Raw genomic sequence first — 26,315 nt, forward strand, 5'->3', positions numbered from 1 at the left:
AATGTCCTTTGATGTAATTAAGGAAGTAAAAGAGAATTTGCTCAGGAGTTGGAAAATGCCCAAGAGTGGGAAAACAAGAGACGTAGTAGTCACTGCCGGCCCTGGCCAGCCAGGGAAGGCTCTGGAAGGTTTAGAGGGGAGAGGGGGAGCGGCTGGATGGTGGTCTTGGGCCATAGTTGCTCCCTGATCTCCGTGCCGCTTCCTCCTGCTCTGGGAGAAATAATGTTTCCCCGGGGAATGAAAAGCGTCTCTTTGTGCGGGCTTTAATTGCCATGTTGTTGTGCCAAGGGAGTGAGTGGCAGGCGGGCGCAGCAGCTGGGCACAGCCAATGCCAGGCAGTGGAGCCCGCTCCCTTAGGACAGCCTGGCCAGCTGGCCTGGGAGCGCTGCCCACCTCTGCCCCCAGCTGGGTGCCCACAGAGGGACTGTCCGTCCAAGGGGCAGGGAGCTCAGCAGAGGCTCATTGGAGGAGGAGAAAGGGGCGGGCGTCTGGGAGGGTCTCAGCCACTCTCAGAGGCTTATTCATCTCCCCCTCCTGTCCCCTCCCCCTCCCTCTTGTTTTTCAGACTGTCAGCATCAATAAGGCCATTAATACGCAGGAAGTGGCTGTGAAGGAAAAACACGCCAGAAATATCCTTTTGGACGTTGCTAGGAAGACTGGCCCCGAAGAGGGGGTCGGGTTGTGGGGACTGAGGTCAGGGCGAGGCTCCCTTGCTCGGCTGCAGAAGGGGCGCCCCCTGCACGGGCCAGGCCCTGCAGGTTCAAGCAGCTTCTGTGGGCAGCGCCAGCTGCAGGGACCACAGACCGTCAGGGTGGCAGGGACCAAAGAGGCCATCGACCCCAGTCCTTTCAACTTGCCAGAGATCCTGCTCCTCTCCTCTGGGACTTAAGCTTTTCAGAACCTCTGAATCATTTGAAAGTCACTTTCACCTGTATCATCGAAGCCCTCCAGTTCCCACACTTAGCCCACAGGGCCACATTGACACCCACCTGGGGACACGATCCTCTCCTTTTCTGAGCATGAAAACAAAAAAAAAAAAACCAAAGGCTGAGGGAGGGGTTCTTGGGATCTGCCCCAGCTTCAACCCCGAGGGCTGAAGGAGAGGCTGCCAGTGGGGCCCGCGGCATCTGCGTGCTGGGCAGAGCCAGGTGGAGTTACAGGCACGTGGGGGCTGGGCGTCTAGCCAAGACGGGACTGTCCTTTTCGCCCAGGATGTTGGGTGCTTTGCCACAGCCGGTCAGGCCAGAACAGCTTGTCCTGAAGCCATCCAGCCTCAGCCCCTGAAGGAGACCCTCCAGGGTAGATGGCCAGAGAAGCCCAGCAGCATGGTGTGTGAACTGCTCTTTGCTGGGGTGAAAGCAGCCTACCTTTAGGGACAGGAGGCTTTGGCTGGAATGAGGGCTCTGCTGTTGGGTGGGGGCTATAGAATCTCTCTGGGGTGACCCTGTCGCCCTACCCAACAGCGAGCCTGGCTGGGTCTCGCTCTGTTTTCCCCAGAAAGACACAGTCCTCTCGCTTTGCTGTGTCATGTTTGCTGTCCTTGCCATGATTAAAACCAACCCAAGAAAAGCCTTTATTTTAAGTAGCGCGGTTGATTTTCTCAGAAGGAATAACTCAGTTCTGACCCCTGTCTGCTAAGCATTTGTGATCAGTCTGATACAGGATGTGGAGAGAGAGACAGTTGTCACAGGCCCGTGTGCTCTTCTGGATGGCGGGTGGGCACAGAGAGGCCAGCCCTGCAGCGGTGGAACCATGTCCCACACTGCAAAGGAGGCTACCTGTGATGAGGGAAGGGACCCTGGAAGGAGTTTCTGAAATGCCACCTCTGGAGCTCCTGGGCTCACTCTGAGACCTTAGGTCACTCTTCTATTAAATGAAAGAGTTGGCTGAAGAAGATTTCAGAGATTGAACATTCTGGCTCTGACGTTCTTTGAGTCTCTCTGATTCACAATTTCTAATTGGTAGATAAATATTGAAAAGATGAACTCCATACAGTAGGGTTTTAAATACCTAAAGATATCACAAAACACTTATTCTTCGTCAGTTATCCTAGATACCAACTGAATAAGCATTAGTAAGTCTGACTTCAGAAATGCTGTTTGGATATTCATTTACCACCGATGCCTAACTGGACGGCCGGGGACTGAGTCTTATTTTTATTTTTTATTTTCTTATTTTTCTCCCTGAGTGTCTTTTACAGTTCCTGACACATAATTGAGGGCATAAAGATGCTTATAAAGACAGAGACAGAAGGGCCTCCTTGCCTCTTTCAAAGTCAGTGTGCCCGGCTGGCTCTGCCCTTGACCTTGCATCTGTTTAGAGGCTGCTCTTGGGGATAGTCAGCGTGGGGAGGCTGGGGCTGGCCACCCCCCCCCCCCCGCCATTGCTTCCTGCTAGTCTGGAGGGGCTGTGCTTTAGGTGGAACCACAGATTATTTCAGAACTCACTCCCAGACTGAAAGCTGACTTCGGCTTCCAGACCCAAAAGTCTATGCGTGCCTACCCCTCTCAAAATGAAAATTTCATCTGGGGAAGGTACAGACAACATGGGTTCTGGATGAGTCATTAGTTTCTGAGCTGAAGCGAGTCTTTCTGCCCTAAATGACACTGTGCCTGAGCCTTAATAAAGAAGCCTAAAGTTCCAGGTAAAGGGCTGTCCTTAAGGCTCAGGGTGTCCAATCGCTGGGTCTCTGAAGCCTGTCTAAGCACACAATTGCAGAGGACGTGGAAACCCTCTGCTCACTCCAAAAAGGGCTCACTGGCAACAGAGATCTGGAATGCTAAACTTAAAATCATGAAAGGCCAGATGGACATTTGTCACATGCTAACCATGGCAGGCAGGCTGCTGGTGGTGGCTGTGTTTGGAATTGAGTCTGGGGAGAAGTGGCCCTGGGATTCCATGTACACAGAGTTCAAGGTGTTGGGAGAGGAAGGCTCCCTCCAGCAAAATCAGGAAGGTTTATGGGAGAGGTGGGGCATACGAGTCACTTTCAGTTTGAGAAAAGCATTTTGGACGAGGACTGCTGCTGTCAAGGCAAGTGCAGGGTTGGCCAAACAGGAGGGTCAGAGGTGCTTCCTGGAAGCTGGGCCGAGGGGGCGGGAGGTCGGGATGTGGGATCGCTGCAGGGACCAGGGCCCTTGGTCAGGAGCTGAGCTTGTCATTGGCTTTTAAGGATGGATAAGAAAGGACTTGGAGGAGCCGGAGTGTGTTGTTAAAAAGTCAGCTGTGATCATTCCCCAGGGCCCATCCCAACCCAGCATACCCAGGGCAGGAGAGTAAGACATTTTCTTGCCATCTGCCAAAAAACCGCCAGAATGACATAGAGATTGAGGGTTCTAGCTCGAGTGGAGCCCCCGTCTGTGGCAGCACCGCCCCGGCCTGCTCGCCCCCCCGCGGTGGCCGGGTACAGGCTTGACCCCAGGACCTGGCCTGAGGCAGGGCCCAAGCCTGTGTTTTCCATGACCCCCTCTCACCGTGCATCCTGGGAACCCACCACGAGAAAGGGGCTCAGACCTTCTGGTCTGTCGTCAACCGACTGCCTCTGTCCAGCAACGCGGTGCTCTGCTGGAAGTTCTGCCACGTGTTCCACAAACTCCTCCGAGACGGACATCCGAATGTGAGTTCCTTGTGCTGCAGGGGGAGAAGTGTGACTGCCTGGGCCACAGAGGCTGCTGTTCACTCCCACGCTGTCCCCTCCTCCTGGCCTCTGGGTTCCCCGTTAGAGGTGGGCAGCCTCTCTCCAGCCAGCCTCTCCTCCCTTCTGCTCTCTCACGGCTGTTCTCTTCCCTCTCCAGGTCCTGAAGGACTCTCTGAGATACAGGAATGACTTGAGTGACATGAGCAGGATGTGGGTGAGTTTGGAGATGGCCCGGGAGCCACCTGCCCCTTCTCCTCCTTTCCCAGAGGCCACAGAACAAAGGCTGGGGAATGGGGCATATTCATCTCTTTCTGCTCATTTAGGATTCTCCCATGAGTCCAGGAAGGGGCTAAGGTGCCCCAAATAGTATCACAATGTCTACAGTCTCACCTGGGGTCCCTGGAAGCTGCAGGGAAGTTCCAGGGCCTGGGAGCTTCCCCTGTCAATGGAACCTCATGTCACAAAGCTGTCTGGGCATTGGGATCCCTTAGCAGCTACATTCCTACTGTTCCTACTTCTTCCCTTCCACTGGGGTCACAGTGCGTTGAGGATTAGCATTCCCAGTTCTTAATGCCAGTACCTTTTCTTTCCTGTCTAGGGAGTCTCAGTGGCTTAGGCTGAGAGGGGAGGTAGGTGGCAATGTCAGAATCAATTGAAAAGAGTGTCTCTGTACACGCCCCCAATCCCTGTAGATTCTGATGTCCAAGGGTGTGTGTATGGAGAGGGGTCATCTGCATTTTGAAGACCCTTCCTGGTTGATTCTGATCTGTCCCTTTGCCCCTACCAGTTGAGAACTACTACTTTCGCCTTTTCCCTCAAAGTCTTAACCAGCACCTGTCTGCATGCAGCACTCACAACATGGTAGCCATTACGTAGTGCTATTTACCTATCATAGGTGGGGAGATAGAGGCCCAGAGAGGGAAGCAGCTTGTCCTAAAGTCACAAGGCTGTTTACCTGAATGAAGCTGAGAGTTGTCCCCAGCTCTTCCAACTACATTCTAGAAAGCTTTCCTTATCACATGTAAAGCTTAGATCTTTTCCTTTTCATTAGAATTTGCCTGGCATATCTTTCTCCAGCTGTTAAATTTCAACTTTCCTATATTCTTATGTTTTAGAAATATCACTTGTAAATAGCATTTAGTTGGATGTGAGATTTTTCTTTGTTTTTTATTCAAGATGGCAGCCTTTGTCTTTTACTGGCCAATTAGTCTATTTACATTTATTATAATATATGATATATTTATATTTTATTTTATGCTTTCTATTTGTCCCATCTGTTCTGGTTCTGTTTCTCATTCCTTGCCTTTTTTCTTTTTTTTTTTTTTTGAGTTGACTAGGTATTTTTTTATCATTCTATTTTTTTCCTCATTACTAGTTGCAAGGTTAAAAAAATATTTTTTTTGGTATGTTCTCTAATAATTACAAAATGCTTGCTTAGTTTACCAAAGTCTACATTTCTTATCTTTATCTGTTTCCTGTATAACACAAAAACCTTAGAATTTTTTAATTCTTTTCACTTCCTCAACTTGCATGTCAGTATTGTCATATATTTTAGTTTTGATTATGTTTTTCTTTTTAAACCCTATAAGATATTGTTTTATTTTAGTTGTTTTATTCTGTGCTCACCACAGAACTTCCATCTGGGATCAGTTTCTTCTTTCCTGAATTATTTCTTCTAGAATGTTCTTTATTGAGAGCCTGCTGGTGGCAAGCACCATTTTTGTTTGAGAATGTCTTTATTTCAACTTTATTCATGAAAGATATTTTCTCTGGGTTTAAAATACTAGGGTGACAGTTATTTTCTGTCACTATATGAAGGATATAATTCAAGATTTCTTTCCACTGACTTCTGGCTGTCATGATTTTCACAAAGTCAGCTGTGAGACTCACTGTTGCTCCTTTGAAGCCAATCTGTGTTTTATCTCTGACCATTTTAAGATCTTGGAATGTGTCTACAAGTGAATTTATTTTGGATTCTTTGGACTTCTTAAACCTGTGGGTATCTTTTATCAGTTATGAAAAATTTTCATTGTTGTTTCAAATATTGCCTTTTCCTCCATTCTGTCTTCTCCTTCTGACACTTTGGTTAGAAGCGTGTCAGACTCTCCCTGTCTATCCCCCATGTCTCTAAACCACTGTTTTGGTTTTTTCCACATATCCGTCTCTGCTGCATTCTGGGTAATTTCATCAGATCTATCTCTCAGTTCACTTATTCCCTCTTTAGCTGGGTCTAATCTGTTGGTAAATCTCTCCATAAGGTTTTCAGTTTTAGTTAGTACAGTTTTAATTTCTTGAAGTTCTATCTTTTTTTTCAGATTTGCTTGGTATTTTTTACAATTCCTTATGCCCTACGTATATTTTGAAACAACCTCTTTATTTCTTCAGATATGTTAAACATAGTCATTTCATATATTGCTTTTTATAATTCCATTATCTAAAATCCTTAGAGAGCTCTTTCTATCACCCATCACTTTTGGTGAATTTTGCTCATGCTATGTAATTTCCTTTTGTGCTGAGTTATTTTTTACTGTAAGCTGCTCATTTTCCTTGGAATTTTATTTGTGGGAATTCTTTGAAGTCTGTAATGAAGGCAGGTTCCCCCAGAGAGAATTGGCATTTGCTTCCATTGAGATCACTCTAAATTAAATTCTCAGCTTAAGGTTTTATGAATTCTGGGTAGATCCCCTTGGGGACTGACTTATGGGTCTAATTCTCAGCAGTGGTTTTTCCCTCTCTCTAATCGCAATAGTGGTTTGAGGCTGTAGACTTTTTTTACAGCCCTCGGAGGGGACTTCTTCCATGCAGGAGTGCCAGGGTATGTGTTATTTTATATATACCCTTGCTTCCCTGCACCAGCGAGGCAGTCTTTTAGCTCTTCCTTGAGACTCCTCAACTTGAGCAGGCCAGAGTCCTGTCTCCTGTTTACCACGTGGCCACTGAGGTCTAGAAAATCAAAGCTCACCCCAGCATTCCAGTTACCTGAGTATCTGCATTTACCTAGTTCCTGGCCTACGGATTTCTTACTCTCTTGCTAACTCATCGATGCCTTCTAAAAGGAGTTTTAATATTTTACTCAATATTTTTAGTTTTCAGTGAGAAGATCAACCCAGGTACCTAGCCTGCCTTGTTACCCAAAATGGAATTTCTTTAGGTCTTTCTTCCCAGGTAGTTCTGTCTCTTGCCTTTGACTTAGCATTTCTGGAAGTTAGGACCATCTTTTGCTTTTTGATCCTTGTGCATTTTCATGTTAAGTATAGTTAGTTGTTTTTGATGGGGAGAATATTTTTTCTCCATTTTCCATACTTTCTAATTTTTCTATAATGAATTTTTCTATAAGTAGTACATAAAAATTAATAAAATATGAATTGTTCATAGAAAATTAGTACCTTATGAGCATACTGCCATATCTGGCATTGACATGTTTAACCTCTTCTGATTCCTTACCTCCCTTTGGTGCCTTTTCAGGCATGTTCAATGTGGTTCCTTTATTCTATTCTAGAGCTGTGGTCCCCAACCCCTGGTACCAGTCCTTGGCCTGTTAGGAACCAGGCCATACAGCAGGAAGTGAGCAGTGAGTGAGCAAGCAAAGCTTCGTCTGTATTTACAGCCACTCCCCATCATTGGCATCACCACCTGAGCTCTGCCTCCTGTCAGATCAACAATGGCATTAGATTCTCGTAGGATTGCAAACCCTACTGTAAACTGCACGTGTGAGGGACCTACGTTGTGTGCTCCTTATGAGAATCTGATGCTTGGTGATCTGAAGTGGAGCTGAGGTGGTGATGCTAGTGCTGGGGAGCAGCTGCAAATACAGATTCTCGTTAGCAGAGAGGTTTGACTGCACAATAAATGCAATGCACGTGAATCATCCCAACACCATCCCCACCTCAACCCTGGTCCATGGAAAAATTGTCATCCATGAACATCCCTGGTGCCAAAAATGTTGGGGACCACTGCTCTAGAGGATATAGATGCATTTAAAAGAAAACGTGGAAGTCAAAACTCACGTGGGAGCCACAGCTGTTCAGTTTAAGGGCTCCTTGCACCCCCGTTTTCCTCCCTTGTTGTAGATAGCTGGGAGTTGCCAACATCACTCTGCTAATTTTCCTTTATCCCAGGCACCCAGGGCAGCAGGGGCCTGGCAGCATGGGCAGGCCCCATGGGAAGGTATATTCTGCACCAGCTTGGGACTGGTCTCATTTCAAATCCCCACACCATGATAATAGTATAGATTCTCTTAGGCTATTAGAATCTATCGGGGGAGGTGTTCTCACTGTGTTTAGAGAAAACAGAAGGAAGGAAATAGCCCACAGCCGGACTCTGATTGCTAAGGATAGGAGACTTACAATTCTTAAATAAGAAGCCTTGTTCAAAATTTATCGTAAGGAAGTACTCACATTTGTACACAAGAATGCTGTAAAAATGTTCTTTGAAAGATAGTTTTTGATGGCAAAAATTTCAACTAATTTGAATTTATTGAGTCAGTTCAATGAATTACAATAATGGTTATATGGGACAGTCACTAAAAATTATGATACAGCAGAAAGTTTAAGAAGATGGGACAAAATTGCAGTATATTAAGTGAAAAAAATAGATTGATTCTGTTTTATATTTTAAAAAGCACTGAGGATTTTTAGCATAGTGAAATTACTCTGAGTGATACTTTAATGGTAATTATACATTTGTCAAAACCCATTGAATGTTTAACACCAAGAGGGAACCCTACTGTAAACCCTGGACTCTGGGTGATAATGACATGTCAATATCGGTTCATCGATTACAACACATGTACCACTCTGGTGGAGGATATGGATAGTCACAGAAGTCGTGTGTGTTGGGGGCACGTAGGCAATATATGGAAGTCTCTCTACTTTCTGCTCAATTTTGCTGTAAACCTGAAACTGCTCTTAAAATAATCTATTTAAATTGAAGAAATAGGCTGGGTGCAGTGGCTCACCCCTGTAATCCTAGCACTCTGGGAGGCGGAGGCGGGAGGATCGCTAGAGCTTAGGAGTTTGAGACCAACCTGAGCAAGTGTGAGACTGCGTCTCTACTAAAAATAGAAAAAAAATCGCGGGGCGTTGTGGCAAGTGCCTGTAGTCCCAGCACTTTGGGAGGCTGAGGCAGGAGGATCCCTTGAGCCCAGGAATTTGAGGTTGCTGTGAGCTAAGCTGACGCTACAGCACTCTAGCCCAGGCAACAGAGCAAGACTCTGTCTTAGAAGGAAAAAAAAAGAAAAAAAGGAAGGTTATACTCATAAAATGTTAGCTATGATTATATCTAGTGGTTAGGTTAAGGGTTGTTCGTGTGCGTGTTTTTCTATATTTTCTAAATTTTTAGAAATGGCTATTTGTTATTTTCATAATCGGAAAAAGATGGATTCTCTACCAAGGAAGTCTGAGCTGCAGGTCTCTGGACCCACATGTTCTTAGTGTTGACACCCTGTTTTCTTACCTCTTCCCGACAGGGTCACCTGAGTGAGGGGTATGGGCAGCTTTGCAGCATCTACCTCAAACTGCTGAGAACGAAGATGGAGTACCACACCAAAGTGAGTCCTGGCGGACGACCTGCCGCCACCGCCCTGAGCCCCCTCAGCACCTCTCTGGGCCTAATTGTTGGAGGTCTTTCAGGTGACAGACAGCTGGGGCTCCCAGGGAGTGCTGGGGCCGCCCTCCAGCTGTGCGAGAGGAAAACTGCAGTCGGGCCTCTGGGGCGTGGCAAGGACTGGGATTTTGCCCTGTGTCTTCTATCTTTTGTTCCCCATTTTACATCTAGAAAGAGGAACCGTATCCACTAGGTTGCCTTATACTATTACAGAAGCACTGACTTTACTATTAATATAAACGATGCCTACAATTTCTGTAGTGAGTTTCCATACAGAACCTTCTTTTAATCAATATATGACTTTGGTTAGTATTTCTCACACACCTAATGCATATAAAACTGTGTGCTCAGTACTAACAAGCGTGTAAGAATAAGTGAAAAATGGACTGGGTGTGGTGGCTCACGCCTGTAATTCCAGCACTTTGGGAGACCGAGGCAGATCACTTGAGTCCAAGAGTTCAAGACCAGCCTGGGCAACATAGCAAGACCCCATCTCTACAAAAAATAAAATAATTAGCTGGGCATGGTGGCATGTGCTTATAGCCCCAGCTACGTGGGAGGCTGAAACAGGAAGATCTCTTGAGCTCAGATATTCGAGGCTGCAGTGAGCTATGATCACGCCACTGTACTACAGCCTGGGCAACACAGCAAGACCCTGTCTCTTAAAAAAAAAAAAAGAGGAAGTAAAAATTGTCTGCTGTGTAAGAGTTGACGGATTCATGGGGGGAGAAGGCACACATACACACTAGCAGCAGCCGTGTCGTAGTGCACAGCAGTTATCTGTGCCTGTGGAGAGGTGCCAGGGACCTTCTGAAATGACAAAGTCACAGTGTCAGGAAGAGCAAGGCTAAGGTGGACCTTGGGGGATGGATGTGGTGCAAACCAGGTGGGTGGGGAAGAATGATGTGCCAGCTGGGACAGGAAACAGCTTGAGCCGGGAGCTGCGGTGGAGATGGAGAAGGGAAGAGATTGAGGAAGAAACAGCATAATTTAGTGCCTTCATCTCTATTATCTTTTATCTACTTGAAGGGTAGCTTTGATTTATTGATACCACTCTACCGTTAAACATTGTACGGACATCATTTAATGTTCACAACTGAACAAACAGGTATAATTATATCCTAGGAAAATGGAATTTGGAGGGTGGTTGAGTCCCTTGCCTGAGTCCCGTGGAAAGTGTGGATTTGAACCCAGGCCCGCCCAGTGGCCGCTCTTAACTGCCTCAGTGTGCCGTTGAGGACCTGCCACGGGCCAGGCGGCATTAGGCTCCGAAGACAGCAGGGTAAATCGACTTTGCCTTGGGAGTCTCGCAGTTTGGTGGGGAGAAGAGAGATCCCAGCAGGGCTAGCGCGGGAGAAGCAGAGGCGGCTCGGAGACCGTGAGGGCGTCTACCCCCGACTCGGGCCACACAGAACGCTCTCGGCTGCGTAACACGTCGCACAGAACGGGGGTGACTCAACACAAGGATCTCGTCTCAGCTCCCACACTTACTGTTGGTCAGGAATTCCGGGAGGACTTGGTTGGCACTTCTGGCCGGCGGGCTCTTGTGCGGCTGCAGTCAGATGCTGGCCGGAGCCGGGACCGTGGGGACTGCGGCAGAGCAGCTGGGGCTGGCCTGGCAGGCGCTGGGGAGAGAGGAGGGGACGCGGAGAAGAGGGGCAGGAGGGCATCTGAGCAGAGGGATCAGCTGGAGACCTCGGGGCCTGAGGCCGGAACAGTTTGGTGACCTTGTGGAACTAGCGATGGATCCACGTTGGTGTGGGGCTCGGGCAGGGTGGAGAGCGGCTGGCGTGAAACGTCCGGGTCCCAGAGGCCTCGGCCCCCGCCTGAGGAGCACTTTGGACCATTCTATACCCACTGGGGATCAGGCCTGCAAGCAGTGACATGGGCCACTCGCATCTGGGGTTGCCCTTCCTGGGGGCAGGGTGGAGGGGGCGCTTGAGAGCCCCAGGCTGCCAGTGTGGACCATGATGAGAGCCAGAGTTAGGGCAGTTGTCCTCAGGACAGACAGAGGGCTGGGGACTGCCTGGAGATTGGCAGGAAAGGGAGGCGGGGGCGGTAACCGGAGGGGTTGCGGGGCCAGTGAGACAGACCTGGGTAGTGAGAAGAGGGGTCCGAGCAGAGAGCAGCGGAGGCCTGGGGGCTCCGGCAGGATGGAGAACAGGTGTCTCCCCAGCGTCCAGCCCGGAATAGGTGCTCCGTCAGGATTTGTCAACTGAATGACAGAATGAACCGGAAGCTAGATGGGCCCCAACAGCACCGAGGGGCTGGTCCTGAGTAAGGAAAGAGGCTAAGAGGACAGGAAGGACAGGGGTCCATGCAGAGCCGGGAGGGGATGGGAGGTAGGATGCAGAGGCCACTGCCATGTGATGATGTAAGAAGGAAGGTCGCGCACTGACGGTGACAGCGTGGGAATCAGATGGCATGTTTGAGAGTGAAACAGTCCTCCATGGAAGGGCAGCTGGTCAGGGGCAATGGCAGGGCTGTTAGGGGCACTGTTATAGACTGAATGTTTGTGTCCCCCCAAAATTTACATGTTGAAATCCTAACCCCCAGTGTGATGGGATTGGGGCCTTCGGGAGGTGATAGGTCATGAAGGTAGAGCCTCATGCATGGGATTGGTGCCCTAACAGGAAGGGGCAGGAGGGCGCTTGCATCTCCCCCTCGGCCGTGTGAGGGACATAACTGAGAAGAGGGCCTGGACCAGGCACCGGATCTGCCAACACTTTGGTCTTGGGCTTCCTGGCACCAGGACTGTGAGACATCAGTGCCTGGTGTGTAAGCTGCCCGGTCTGTGGTGTCTTGTTATAGCAGCCTGAGCTGACTGGGAGGGACACTAAGGCCAGAGAGCGTGAACCAATAGTGACACCAGCTGTGAGTCCTTCTCTGGGGACGTTTGGCAGCTGGCCCTAGGCACAGAGCATGTGACAAGGACTCAGGCTCAGCAGATCTTCATAGCAGGGTGGTGGAAGGATGGGCAGGGCGTGGGGGTGGGACTGATGTCCAGACTGAGCCAGGAAGTGAGTGTGGCCAGAGAGACAGGAGGGGGGAGCAGGAAGGGACGGGCCATCTCTGAGTGGTGGCAGACATGAGGGTGGGAAAGGGCTGGAAGGGCAGGGACCCGGATGTCGCAGCCAGAGAGTAGGCGCTGCAGCGGAGGATGCTGTGCAGGGCGGTTCTAGGTGGTGGCAGGGTCCAGGGTGGGCACACGTAGCTGGGGGTGGAATAGAGGTGCTGAAATTGAGGAGGTCAGAGGTTACAATCCCAGGGTGCAGGGCTTGGGGCAGAGAAAGACTTTGGTACGGGCACCAGGGACTCGGGTGAATGCCAGGTAGTGACCAGAGATGAGGAGATACAAAGGGAGAGTAATTGAATCAAATGAAATTGCAAACATGAGCCATTTTCATGTGGAGAAACACGGGGACCCGAGAAGGACACGGCCCGCCCCTCCCAGCCCGTGGATACGGGCTCGCGGAAAGCGAACACCCTCACTCCAGAGGCTGCGCTGTCCTTTGGGGGCAGGTGAGAGGTTGAGGCTAAGGCTTCCCTGAAGTTCCAAGAGGGCAGTGGGATGGGAGACGGGGCGCAGGGAACACCGAGGACAGTTGGGAAGGGGAGGCGGAGAGGGGCTGGGCACGGAGAGCCCTGTGTTTGGGCACCTGCCACTGAGGACGGCAGAGGTGCCCTGTGGAACTCCGTGGAATTCTGGAACCAAATCCACCAGCCTCAGAGGCCTTGGCACCTGGGACCCCAGGAGCCAAGTCTGTGTGGGCATTTCCTGGCAGGGGATGGACATTACCACGGCCACAGGACATGGGGGAGGCAGGGGCAGATTCATGAACCCTGAGATCCAGCTCTGCTCTGCCCTTCGTCCCGGACCTTGCCTGCCCCTCAGCAGCCCCGGCACGGCGCTGTCACGAGCCTTTCCGGCAGAGGGCAGGACTCGGGACTCTGGGACACAACGATGGAAGGCGGCCGTGTGTCAGGGGTGTGAGGAAAGACCAGGGGGAGGGCACAGAGGCAAACTGTCAAAAGAGGTCAAGGGTTTAAGGTTAAGCAGAGTTCAGATGCCATCATGTCTTTTGTGTGCCTGGCGTAGGCAGGCGAGCCCATGGCTGAAACTACCTGGATTCACTGTGAAGACGTCACCATGCCAGGCAGTGTCCAAGCCTTTGCAGGGGCCTGTCGGAGGGGAATGTGCTCCCAAGTCAGTCGCTGGCCTGGCGGAGAGGAGTCCCCGAGTGGGCGCTTCACTCTCGGCTCGGCCCCACCCCCAGCACCTGCCTGTAGCGCATCCATTACTGTACACGAGTTTCCACCTGTGCCCAGAAGCAGCGTGTTTTCCAGCCAGACTGACCCGAGCTCAGACTTCAGCTTCATACCTATATGACCTTGAACCCAGTTCTAAAATGGGAATCATTATTTCTGCCTCGTGAACTGGTGTGAGGATTAAATCGAAGTCCATAGGCATCGTGCAGGGTGCTGAGCAGGTGTCCCCTGCCTCGTCTGCCTCCCTTGCCCTGTCCCCAGGGTGCCCAGAGGCTCCCTGCACTACCAAGCTTCACAGTGCCAGCTCCCTGCGGTCCCACCCATTCAGAGTCACCAGGAGGGCACATTAAAAGACAACTCACTGGGCCCACACCCGGAGCTTCTGATTCAGTAGGTCTGTGGTGAGGCCGAGAATTTGCATTTCTAGCAAGTCCCCGGGTGATGTTAATGCATCATGCCAGTGTCCCGGGACCACACCTGCAGGACCACTGCCGTCGACTTTGAGGTGAGATAGAACAGAAATGACAGACACCCACCACCCGGCCTTTTTATCTCAGAGTTTCCATCTTCAGAGCCTGAAGTACTCGCTGTGGAACTTCGAAGCCCCCGATGGAACAGGCACCCATCTTCTGGGGCCCTTTCCTTTGCCAGAGGGACAAGCCACACAGATGAAGAGATGAGGATGTAGACACTTGGCAGTGACTGATGATACCAGATAACTGCTCTTGACTTAGGGGTGCGCCACGTAGCGCATTCCTGCCCGCAAGTTTCTCTTGCTAATTACACTCTGCAGAAGCTAACGTGAGAACGGGTTTGCCCGCCCTGGGCTCGCGGCAGCTTCCGGAAATGGCGAAGGACAGCAGGAAGTCTGAGTAGGATTCGGACGGAACAGGGCTAAATAATTATTCCACTGCCTCACGTGTCGTGGGTGATTGGGTGGTGACCACTGTCACACGCTGTCATTGCACTATGGGAAAGCATCTTTAGAAGGATGTCCCAGGGCGCAGACTGTAAGGCAGGAGCCCTTGCCTGGCTCTGAGGGGTGGGATGGAGCCTTCACCTCTGATGATGGGTAGAGGACACTGTGTGAGAGAGGTTGTGTGACCTGACACCGTCTCCCCAGGAAGAGTGTGGGTGCTGGCGGGGGTACAGGCCGCACAGGCGCAGTCCAGCCTGCAGCTGCCCAAGCTCAGTGTGTGCAGGGCTCCTTGATGTCGGTCGGGCGAGGTACAGAGCTCCTCACATGCCCTGTTCTGACTTCCTCTACCTCCCTTCCAGAACCCCAGGTTCCCGGGCAACCTTCAGATGAGTGACCGACAGCTGGACGAGGCTGGAGAAAGTGATGTTAACAACTTGTAAGTGGCTGCCCTCCTGCTGTGGGCCCAGTGGGGAGAAAGCGTTTGTGGATGCTGTCACTTCTCATTAGGGTCACAGAGGGCCTGATGGCAGGGGCAGTGGCCGGGGTGGGGACCAGAGCCCCTGGGTGACTTGGCCTTGGGTGACTCTGCCTTACCCAGAACCTCTGCTGGGCTGTCTCATAGCCCAGGGCTTTCCTCTCTGTCTTGCCCTGCCAGCCTTACATGACTGGAACCTGTCCTCTCCCTTTGCCACTGTCACCGTTAACTCTTTGCCCTGCTGGATCTTCAGCTGGCCTTAATGCCCACCCGGGTGAGGGCTGAGAATGGGGGTTGGGATGTGTGTGCATGTGTGTGTGTACATGTGTGTGCACACATGTGTGCCTGTGTGTGCGTGTGCATTCCCGTGTGCACTGGGGACTGGAAGTGGCAGTGCCGAGCATGAGGAAGGGGCAGGTGACAGACTGGCCTCAGGCTGTGGAGTGTAAGCTCTCTTTCCTCTTGGGTCCAGTTTCCAGTTAACAGTGGAGATGTTTGACTACCTGGAATGTGAACTAAACCTCTTCCAAACTGGTGAGTCTCCTCCCTCCCATCTGACCCCGGCTCTCACAGGAGTTGCCTCATTCCCAGGCTTGTTCCCTGCTGGGACCAGCTGGCCTGGCCCTCCTTTCCCCACAAGTTGCACAACACAAGGGGCAGGAGAATAGAGATGTTCACTCCTCATCTCCGCGCCCTCCATTCCCCATACAGGGAGGGCCCGAAGCTCTCGGCTGTTGTCCAAGTCAGTGGTTTTTTGTCGGAGCAGAAAGACCATGCTTCCCCTGCCTGCCGGCCTCCCTCAGGAAGCCCAGGCTCCAAGAGCCCAAACACAGGTCATACCTCTTGACAGCCACTGATTGGACTGTGGCCACAGCCCTGGCCAGTCCTGCCTGCCACTCGGAGCTGGGCTGGCCCAAGGGCATGATTTCTGCTTGGGAAGAAGGACTTGTGTCTGCTGTTCACTTGGCAGCCGTGGGAACAAGCTGGTCAGGCTGAGTTGTCGCCCAGTTTCACGTGAGAAGCCCATGAAGTCCCACCCGCTAGCAGGGAAGTTGGCTACACTTCTAGGCTCTCTTTTCCCGAGAGTTCTGGTGCCTCCGGACCATCAGCCCTGACGCTTCCCCCGAAAAGCCTCAGCTGGTCCTTCTCCCCAGCGTCTCTCCCCCCCATGCCTCCCAGCTGGCTCCCTCCTTTCGCTGGGGACACGGGCAATGTTCTAAGACTCAAGGTGTTCCACGACAAGCGTCCAGCTCTGAGAGGGTGTTCCCCACTGCAGGTGTCAGGCACAAGCTTGGTGGCCTTCTCAGCACGTGCACATGGAGGGCCCACTCTTGGGGCTCTGACTCCTCAGCCTGAATTGCAGCTTCCCTCAGCGTGTTTATCTGTGCATCAAATGCTTACTACTGGCCTATTCTTTTCCAGAATATTCTGTTCCAGGCTGTACTAGGCCTCTGACAGGGCAACAAATTCCTTAATACTTTTTTTTTTTTTTTGGAGGGTCTCTGTTGCCTGGGCTAGAGTGCAGTGGCATCATCATAGCTCACTGCAACCTCAAACTCCTGGGTTCAAGTGATCCTTCTGTCTCAGGCTCCCAAGTAGCTGGACTAGAGGTGTGAGCCACCACACCCAGCTAATTTTTCTATTTTTTTGTAGAGACAGGGTCTCGCTATGTTGTTCAGGCTGGTCTTGAACTCCTGGCCTCAAGCAATCCTCCTGCCTTGGCCTCCCAAAGTGCTGGGATTACAGGCGTGAGCCACTGTGCCCAACCATATTCCTTAAAACTTTGACCAACCAGTCGAAGAAATACCAGAAACAGCTGGAAACTGTGGTCTGTGCGAGAATGAAGGTACTCGGCTGACTAGTAACCTATTTGAGCAGGACCTTAAACAAAACTAAGTAGAGAAGTAAAAATAAAACACAATACACTATCTACCCTCTCAACTTAGGTTGAGAGAAATGGTGTAGATGTGGTTTTTTTTTTAATGCATTGAACATGTTTGCATAAAAGTATATGAACAATTGTCATGGCTCACTTTTCATTACTTCCCTTTGGATGAGAAGGACCTGGGTGGATAGTTCAGAGTTCATTTGCATTTAGCTTTGGAATGTGCTAGATGTGAATGCAGGCATGAATGATATTCTCGGAATGGTCATTCTTGGGAAAGTGCAACCTAGAAGGTGCAACTCAGCTGATCCCAGCTGTCTCTCAGCAGCTCCGGCCTCCTCTCGGAGCCGCTGCCTGCCTGCCATTGCTGTGGTGGCTGGGGGAGAGCCAGCCAAATGTTGGACCCTTTGGAGATGTCCTGCCAGCTCCTGGCGGACAAGTAGACCGAGCAGAGCTGGTGATGACGTCCAGAAGGACGTGAGTAGGCTGAGAGAATGAGCATGGGGTGCAGGTGATCCGCTCGGTTGTCCTTTTGTCCCACGTCGCATCAGCCCTGGCCCTGCTTTTTTAACATTATGACCACAAGATTTTGTGCCCCTTCCCCAAATCAGGAGCCGTGACCTACTCATCTTTGAATTCCCTCTGTTCTAGCCCAGTGCCTGGTGCATATATGGCAAATTCTCAGCAATAAAATAATGCTTCCGGCCAGGTGCGGCGGCTCACACCTGTAATCTCAGGACTTTGGGAGGCTGAGGCAGGAGAATCACTTGAGCCCAGGAGTTTGAGACCAGCCTGGGCAACATAGTGAGACCCTGTCTCTACAAAAAATAGAAAAATTAGCCGGGCGTGGTGGCACATGCCTGTGATCCCAGCTTCTTGAGAGGCTGATGCAGGATTGCTTGAGCCCAGGAGTTTGAAGTTGCAGTGAGCTATGATGACACCACTACACTCCAGCCTGGGTGACACAGTGAGACCCTGTCTCTAAAACGAAAAGAAAGAAAGAAAGAAAAAAGGCTGCCTTTGGAAAAATAGCAATGAAGAGATAGGTGAATAGAATTTGTTAAATGTTATCAGCTTCACACTCTGGGAATATTTGGCATGAATTACTTAGAGTCTTCGAGAGTAGAGCTACCCCTGTTTAGACCCCAAGTCTTTGCAAAAAGCCCTCCGTGGGCAAATGCATTGATTTGGAAGCCAGAACCGTCTGTTACATGTTCGCCCAACCCCACTCTGTGCCCCAAGTGTCTACATCCGAGTGCCACAAAAATCAAGAGAGCTGGTGTGGAAATACGTCTCTCCAGGCTGAGTCCTCGGCTGTGACCTTGTAGGGTTGTGACCAGTACCCTTGGAAGGGTGCCACTGGTTTTCAGCACTGCAGGAAACATTGGCAAATGACACTCAGCATTTATTTTGAAGACTTGGTTTTCAGAGTGTGGTCCCCAGACCGGCAGCATCACCATCACCTGAGAACTTGTTAGAAAAGCAAATCGTGGGTCTCACCCCAGACCTGCTGAGTCAGAATTTCTGGAGGTAGATGCAGCCCGGCACCCTGTGTTCTCCCAAGTGCCCTGGGTCCGCACTGTCCAACAGGGTAGCTACTAGCCACAGATGAGTATTTAAATTGATTACAATTAAATAACATTTAAAAGTCAGGTCCTCCGTTGCACTAGCCATATTTCAGGTATATTTCAGGTAGCCACGTGTGGTTAGCACATTGGACAGTCCATACCGAACATTTCTATCCATCATTTCAGAATTCGGCTGGACAACGCTACTCTGGGTGATTCTTATACATGCTAAAGTTTGCCAACCGCTGGGCTAAGAAATAGTTTTCAACCCTGGCTGCATTTTAGAATCACCTGGGGGGTGTGGCTTTTGAACCCTACTGATGCCCCAGACCTTGAAACAGATGGTGGTGGGGAGTTGTAGGCAGATCATAGTTTTTCAAAGCCAAGGTTGAGATCCGCTGCACGAATCTGTGCACTTCCCACGACATTCCCGTTAAGTAGTACGAGACCCTTACCAGGTGTGTGCTGTTACAACCGTCTGTGCTTCACCGAAGAGCATCTGACGGCTCAGAGAGGTTGAGCTGCTTGTCCATGGTCACACTGCTGGGTGCCATCGGGAGGGAGACGGAGTCGCCTGTGGTTTCTTGCCAGAGCGGAGCCTGAAGAAGCCTGTAGACTTGGGGACGGCTGCCTTGCAGTGACAGCTGCTTTTAATTTGTGTCAAGAAGAAAAGCCGCCTTTTAATTAGAACAGTTTGGGATTTTTTGCAGCCGCCAGACTAACCCAGTTACAATTAGTGCAGTCAGGGGAGGCAGAGCACATGTAGCTCTAGGCTTCCCTGTGGGGCAGTTCCACACACAGAGGGACTACAGGGAGAGTCATTTCGTTGCCTGTCACATGTGGAGTCTCCCAGAAGCAGTGGGCAGCAGATGCAAGAAGGAAAATCAGCCCTGGCCGGTGGTGTGAGCTCAGGGTCTACGCCCAGGCCTCCAGTTGCTTGGGTAGGAGCAACTTCCTCTCTGGAACTTGGGAGGTGGAGAGCGGTACTTCTGCTTCTGTTGACCGGCTCCCCCAAGGACCTCGATCGGCCTTTGGTCCTGACGGTGCCTCCTGCTCCCTGGCCCCTTACTGTGGCCCTTGTAGACCCTGCAGTTGTCCGTCCCCCTCCTGGTGTCCCAGAACCCCTGTAGCAAGCCACCAGGAAGCCACAGCTATGTGATCGCTTCTTCATCTTCTGATTAATGTTTGATACTTTCCCCACAGGTTAGCTGCTGCCACCACCAGTCTTGGTGCTCCTGAAGATCAGGGGTGACAGGGAGCGCTGGGTTGGCTATCTCTGCAGTCCCTTCCTGATTCCTCATAAAACAGAGGACTCTCCTTGATCAATAACCCGTCTCCCCATTAAATCAGAAACTCTAAAAGATGATGTGTTCTGTCTTTCTGATCAGACGGGGGCAGGGACTGGAAAGCTCCTCAAAGACAGGAGCTTTGTCCATTATCTCGCCTATCCTGTAGATGAGATAATGCACTCACAGAACAGGTCCTTGGGGTATGTCCAACCCCTGCCTCTGCCCCTCTGAAGAGGTCACCTGTAATTTCCTGGCTCTGCCACCTTTCTGCCCCTTTTATTTCCTAGTGTTCAACTCTTTGGACATGTCACGCTCTGTGTCGGTGACGACAGCTGGGCAGTGCCGCCTCGCCCCACTGATCCAGGTCATATTGGACTGCAGCCACCTCTACGACTACACTGTCAAGCTTCTCTTCAAACTCCACTCCTGTGAGTACGCCCGCCTGGGTCTTCCATGAGGTTCGGGCCAGAAGGAGGGTCCCAGCCCGAGGATGCCCCTAGAGAAATGCTGCCCCTCGGTGGCCTTGGCCCTCCGCTTCTGTTCCAAAAGACCCTGGAGCTCTGACTATTGTCAGAACAGAAGAGCAGGGCCCACGCTTTGGTGTGCCCATAAAGCCCATGGCTGGCGGTAGCTGTGTGCCAGGCTGGTCCTCTCTGTCTGCCTCTAGCTGGAGCACATCGCCATTCATCAAGCATGTCAAGTATTTTAGGAACCGCACAGATAGCAGCACACCTGGCCTAGACCCACAGGAGCTAAGGCAGTGATTTCCGAACCGTTCATCAACACAATCTCTGCACAAATGGAACTTTGCAGAGAAATATAAAATGTAACACAGCGTCTCAAGTCCATGGAGGGCTGTTCTTTACCTGGCTCCAGATCCCAGGGTGCCCTTAGCAGAAAATATTTTAGGAACTACCGGTCTTGCAGAAGTTCTTACTCTTTTGTGTGTTTCTTGTTTAAAATGATGTGTCTGAGCCCCAGTTCTTTAAATTAGTAGGTCTGGTAGGGTTTAGGGTCTGTGTGTCCCCAGATAAATGTGGATGTGCATGGTCTCTGGGCCACACTCCAAGGCGGCCACCATGCAGGGCACACACATGCAGGGTATGGGGATGATGGCAAACCAAGAAAAACCAAGACATGAGTAGATGCTAACAAGGTTTTACACCACAGAAGGGACAAGGATATCCTTATAGGATAAGGGATACTCTATAACGGTGGCCATTGACAAGTAATAAATTTGGTTATTTAAAGAGAACAAGAAAGTAGCATCACTGATTAATCCAGGATGGTTTGGTGGAAGAGAGATGGGAATTTGCTGTTCAAGGATTAGAAAGGCTTTGGAGCAAGTAGGTGTGCTGGAAGGGAGCAGGGGGCGGGGGACTGAGCCCCAAGAGAAGAAGGGAGGTGGCTGCTTAGAAACACTGAACACAGATGAACTTGTATTGTTTCCAAGATGCTGCAGAACACAGTTGCCCAGTAGAACATCACCACCGGCTTCTTATAAAGTGGGAAGGGAAGAGGCAGGTAATTATTAATAAGCATTTAGGTGTACGGGCCTTCGTTAAAGGCAGGGCAGCTCATGAGACTCACACTGATGGCCTCTGGACAGGGGAGTGGTGGCCTGGGAAGGGGTAAGAGAGACACTGTACAGTATAGACTTTACTAAAAATAGACTTTTGTTTTAGAGTTACAGGAAAAGTTACAAAGAGAGTACAGACAGTTCCCATATACCCTGTACCCAGCTTCCTCTGTTGTTAACGATACGTTTGTCACAACTAATGAACCAGCATCGATACCTTGTTATTAACTGAAGTCCATACTTCATTCGGATTGCCACTGTTTTTACCTAATATCCTTTTCTGTCCCCAATCTCATCCAGGACACCATATGACATTTAGTGGTCATGTCTCCTTAGGCTTCTCTTGGCTGTGACCATTTCTCAGACTTGCCTTGTTTTTGATGACCTTGACAGTTTTGAGTACTGGTCAGGTTTTTTGGTAGGATATCCCTCAATTTATTTTTTTCCGATGTTTTCCCCCAGATTTGACTGAGGCTAAGGGTCCTTGGGAGAAAGACCAAGGAAGTAAAGTGACACATCCCTCCGCTGTCCACTGTTGCCATTTGGAATGGTCATGCTTTATACATGTGCTCCCTGTGTATGCCAAGTGCGTGCATTGCCCATTTAAAAAAACTAAATTTAAATAACAAAGCAAAACTGAAAGGATTGCTGAGCTGTGATCTCCAGCTGAAATACAGACTCACACAATCTGGAGGGTGAAAGGACCTCAGAGAACGGGCTCTGTGTGGGGGGAGACTGGCCCTAAGAGGCCACTGCGTGTGTGGCATCATAGAGCTGGCTACTGACAAGCCGGGACTGGATCTAGGTCCCCTGTGTCTCGGTCCTGTGTCCTTTGCCTTATGACAGGCATCCTCTCAGGCAGGCCATGTGGATCTGTCCCAGACTAATGTCAGTCCTGAGCCTCAGCCCAAAACACACAGCAGTGCTGAGCATACAGCACCTGGGAGAGAATCGTCCCCTCGGCACCTGTGGCGTGGTCAGGTCACCACTACTTCTGTGGCCAGGGACACAACTTCCTCTGTGCCCAGGAGCAGACTGCAGTGGAAGGATTTGAGGATGATCATCCCTGCAGCCCTGCTGATCCTGCTGGGCTCTGTTGGGAGCCAGTCCTCGGGGCCGCTTTAGGCCAGGAGTGGCCCCGGGCAGGGCTGGCCACATGCCCCGGGATGGCTGGTCCCCTCCCTCCGGAGCCCTGCTGTGGCTTGCCTGCCCTCTGGTCCTCCTCCCCACTCACACCCTTTCCAATTTCTTGCAGGCCTCCCAGCTGACACCTTGCAAGGCCACCGGGACCGCTTCATGGAGCAGTTCACAAAGTAAGTGGCTTGAGTGACAGAGAGGAAGGCGGGTCAAACAGTGCCGTAAAATCAGTACGGCTGTGCAGGAGCACCTGCTTTAATGTACTGGAGGGGCGAGGTTATGAGCATTTTAAGGCGATAAAGGCACAGAAAATAGCTTAGACAGCAGCAAACCTACTGTCAGACAGAGCTGTTGGTTCTCTGATAAATCACATGGAAGCATACGGAAGAAACAGATTTCATCCATTCATCCATCACCTGCCTTGTGCCCAAGACATCATCTTTTTCTCTTTTCCTCTCCCTAAGTTCTGGTCTTACAGCATTTACATGCTGACGACTCTTAACTATTGTATCCGTAGCTGAAACTTCTGGATTCCAGTCCCACGTGCCTGATTTGACATCTATACACCAGACTTAAATCTCAAACTGAACGCTAGGTTTTTCCAAAAAAACCTTTCTCTCCCTAATCCTTTCTATCTCAGTAAATACTGCCACCATCCATTTAGGCCGGAGATCTGGAACTTGCCATTTTCCTCATCCCCCATGGCCGATCCATTAGCAGGTTCAGGTGATACCTACAATACATCTTGCTCCTTCCACATTTCCATCTCTCCCCGTACCTGCCGGGTAGCTGCCTACCAGAACCCTCCAATATTGACCAGCCTCCTGGACTTCCACTCTGCCCCCTGCAATACAGTCCTCACCCAGCGGATAGAACACCCTTGTAAGAACATAAATCCCTTGCTCAAATCCTCGTAATGGCTCCTGGCTACACGTAGAATAAAATCTAAGCTCTTCACGGCCTGGTCCTTGCCTGCCCCTCTGACCTTGTCTCTTGCTCACGGTGCATCGGCCACTTGGGGTCTTCTTTCCATTCCTGGAACATACACCATCAGGGCCTCCACGCTTGCTGTTCCCTCTTCTTGGGGGCTTTTCTCCCAGCCTGGCCAGCTCCAGGTCATGTTTTGTCACCTCGTCAGAAGGGCAGTCTCTGACCTCCTTATTTAAGTCGGGTCATCTTCCCCACTCCTCTTCCTCCAGCCCAACCCCACCCCAAAGGTCTCTGCCACGGCACCCTTCGTGTTTCCATTGTAGTTCCTGGCACGGCTGTTTTTTCTGTTTGGCCTTTTTGACCATTATTATATCCCTAGCACCTGACAAGTAGCAGTCCATGAAGCACATGGTGCTCAATAAATATTTGAATGAATTAATGAGCTCATTAGCCAGCAATCTCTTCTAGGAGAGGAAGAGCTTGTCTGACTGGGGATTAGATTATTCTGGTGCATTTGGGGAGACGAAGTGATGAGTAGATGAGAAGTAGAGCCCATCCTTCAAGAAAGCATGTCCAGGAAGGGGGAGGACAAGAGCTGAGAAGGGCATCCTGGCTAGCTCTGTGTATTTTGACCCTCTTGTTTTTCTTGTTAATTTCCTCGTCCTTGACCGCAGCACCTAACCCCCAAGTTGAGGCTTCTCTCGCTGGTTGCCCAGGAGCAATCACAGGAGAAGTGCAGGGTTGTACTGACCCTCCGGTTTCCCCTGTTCCCTTCCCTAAGCCTAGTACGCATCCTATGATAAATGACTTACTAAATCCTAGGAGACAGGCCCCGGGGCTGATTTCCTGGAATGTTAAATTCCAGTAGCTTGTGAAAGCAGTCGGGCTATTACTGTTGGCTCCAGCCCAGAAAGACGGGGATGTGTGGTCAGGTGATTTGATTTCCTTTCATTTTTCTCTGGCTTATGAAAACACCTCCTGGAGGAGCCGCCTCACTTTCTCCTCCACACAGACACGGCCGCTCTCAGGCCTCACTGCCCTTGAACTCAGGGAAAGCAGCGATGACGTCACAGGAGCAGACCTAACTCTCTTGGTGTCTGACAGGCTGGAACGAGACCCTGGGGGTTTAGTCTTTTGGGCTGGGCTAGAGAAAATTCTGTGCTGCGGGTAGAGGGTGCTGAGGTCCATGATCCTCTTTCATCTCAGAATATGTAAGTCTGGATGCTCTCAGGTTTCTGGTCTTCAGTGTTTAGATTCAAAACAGAACTGGGAGCAGTGGCTCACGCCTATAATCCTAGCACTTCTGGAGGCTGAGGCAGGAGGATCACTTGACGCCAGGAGTTTAAGACCAGCCTGGGCAACATAGCAAGACCCCGTCTCTACTGAAAAAAAAAAAATAAGCCAGATGTGGTGGCACACCCTATAGTCCCAGCTACTCGGGAGGCTGAGGCAGGAGGATGGCTTGAGCCCAGGAGCCTGAGGCTGCAGTGAGCTATGATTGCACTGCTGCACTCCATGGGGGACAGAGCGAGACCCTTTCTCTACAAAAAAAAAAAAAGAAAACCAACAACAACAAATAGAGATTTGGGAATGAGAAAAAAAAAAGTTGGTTTTTTCATGCCCATATTCATCTGACGTTAGGACATAGATTGTTTTTCTGCCTGGTACTATGGTAAACCTAGCTCAACAGGGCTCAGGCTCCCCTCTCTAGAACTTACGGTCTAATTGAGATAACAAGTAGCTCAAAAACAAGGGGAGGTCATTAAAAAAGATCTACCTTTGTAATTAAGTTCCCTTCCCTTTCCTGTGGTTAGTTGCTTTATGCTCAAAGAAAGTAATTTATTTTAATGTTACTCTAAGCCCAACATTCCCAGGAAGGTAAGTCTGCAAAAGAACAACACCTATTCCACGGTGCTGAAGAAGGTAGTTTTGGGTTATCTGCTCTTCCAAAGGATTTGTGGCATGAATTAGTCCTTCCTCACCAGCCGACAGCTGAGGACTGGCTATGAATGACCTTCTCTGTAGCATCATAATTGACTCCCAGCGCCGTGGAGTTCATCTCCTTGACAGCCTGTGCCTTTGGGCTGGGTAGGGGACAGGAAGGCTGGGTGGCTGCTCTGTCCCCTACTGGGGGCTGCTGAAGACAGCCAGCACCCCTCAGGCTCTTCTCCACCCCTAGGTTGAAAGATCTGTTCTACCGCTCCAGCAACCTCCAGTACTTCAAGCGGCTCATTCAGATCCCTCAGCTGCCCGAAGTGAGTGTGCCCGGCCACGCCCCAGGCACTGCGGAGTCCTGGGCGCTCTGTTGGAGGCTGGCAGGGCCTGGCACCGTGTGAGGATGTTTCTCTCCTCTTCAGAACCCACCCAACTTCCTGCGAGCCTCAGCCCTGTCAGAACACATCAGCCCTGTGGTGGTGATCCCAGTGGAAGCCTCGTCCCCTGACAGCGAGCCCGTCTTGGAGAAGGATGACCTTATGGACATGGACCCCTCCCAGCAGGTGGGGACCACATGGCCCTTCCCGTTGCCCTCAAGTGCAGGGGAAAGGTGGGGCGAGGCCCTGGCCAAGGCTAAGTGGCTCTAACCAGGTTCAGCCTGTTCTTAACCAGGCACTAACCTAGACTGAGCACCCTGCTCTGTGGTTCGGTCATAAGTGAGTCTGACCCGGATTAAGAAAGGGCACCTTCTGACGTGCCTCTGCTTTGACCCACACGTAGAAATTCTCTGGCTCTCTTAACATGTTCTCACTCCCTTTGGTCACCACAGAATGTATTTGACAACAAGTTTGATGACATCTTTGGCAGCTCATTCAGCAGCGACCCCTTCAATTTCAACAGTCAGAACGGCGTCAACAGGGATGAGAAGTGAGTGAGTCCCAGCTGGGTTCCAGCAGATGGTGCAGGAGCTAAATTAAGCTGTGATCTGCCTCGCGACACCCGGCCAGGAAGGGACTTGAATAATACGTGGGGCTTCCTAGATAGAGGATGTCTTGATCCTCACATCTTGGCCCCTTTAATTCCAGAAG

General features: G+C 50.6%; 1 protein-coding gene across 6 annotated transcripts in view; it reads left to right on the forward strand.

Moving 5' to 3' along the window:
- The window catches only part of HIP1 (huntingtin interacting protein 1), a 150,844-nt gene that overhangs the window by 103,944 nt on the left and 20,585 nt on the right, over positions 1–26,315 (forward strand). For all 6 annotated transcript variants that reach the window (XM_045543102.1, XM_045543098.1, XM_045543099.1 and 3 more), the window contains exons 2-12: positions 566–629; positions 3,474–3,616; positions 3,795–3,851; positions 9,105–9,185; positions 14,789–14,865; positions 15,377–15,438; positions 19,934–20,074; positions 22,481–22,538; positions 25,472–25,547; positions 25,650–25,790; positions 26,057–26,154. In XM_045543102.1, the coding sequence (XP_045399058.1) occupies positions 566–629; positions 3,474–3,616; positions 3,795–3,851; positions 9,105–9,185; positions 14,789–14,865; positions 15,377–15,438; positions 19,934–20,074; positions 22,481–22,538; positions 25,472–25,547; positions 25,650–25,790; positions 26,057–26,154 (998 nt within the window). The remainder of the gene's footprint in view (positions 1–565; positions 630–3,473; positions 3,617–3,794; positions 3,852–9,104; positions 9,186–14,788; positions 14,866–15,376; positions 15,439–19,933; positions 20,075–22,480; positions 22,539–25,471; positions 25,548–25,649; positions 25,791–26,056; positions 26,155–26,315) is intronic.

The sequence above is a fragment of the Lemur catta genome, chromosome 2 (assembly GCF_020740605.2).
Source record: "Lemur catta isolate mLemCat1 chromosome 2, mLemCat1.pri, whole genome shotgun sequence".
NCBI classification, from domain to species: Eukaryota; Metazoa; Chordata; class Mammalia; order Primates; family Lemuridae; genus Lemur; species Lemur catta.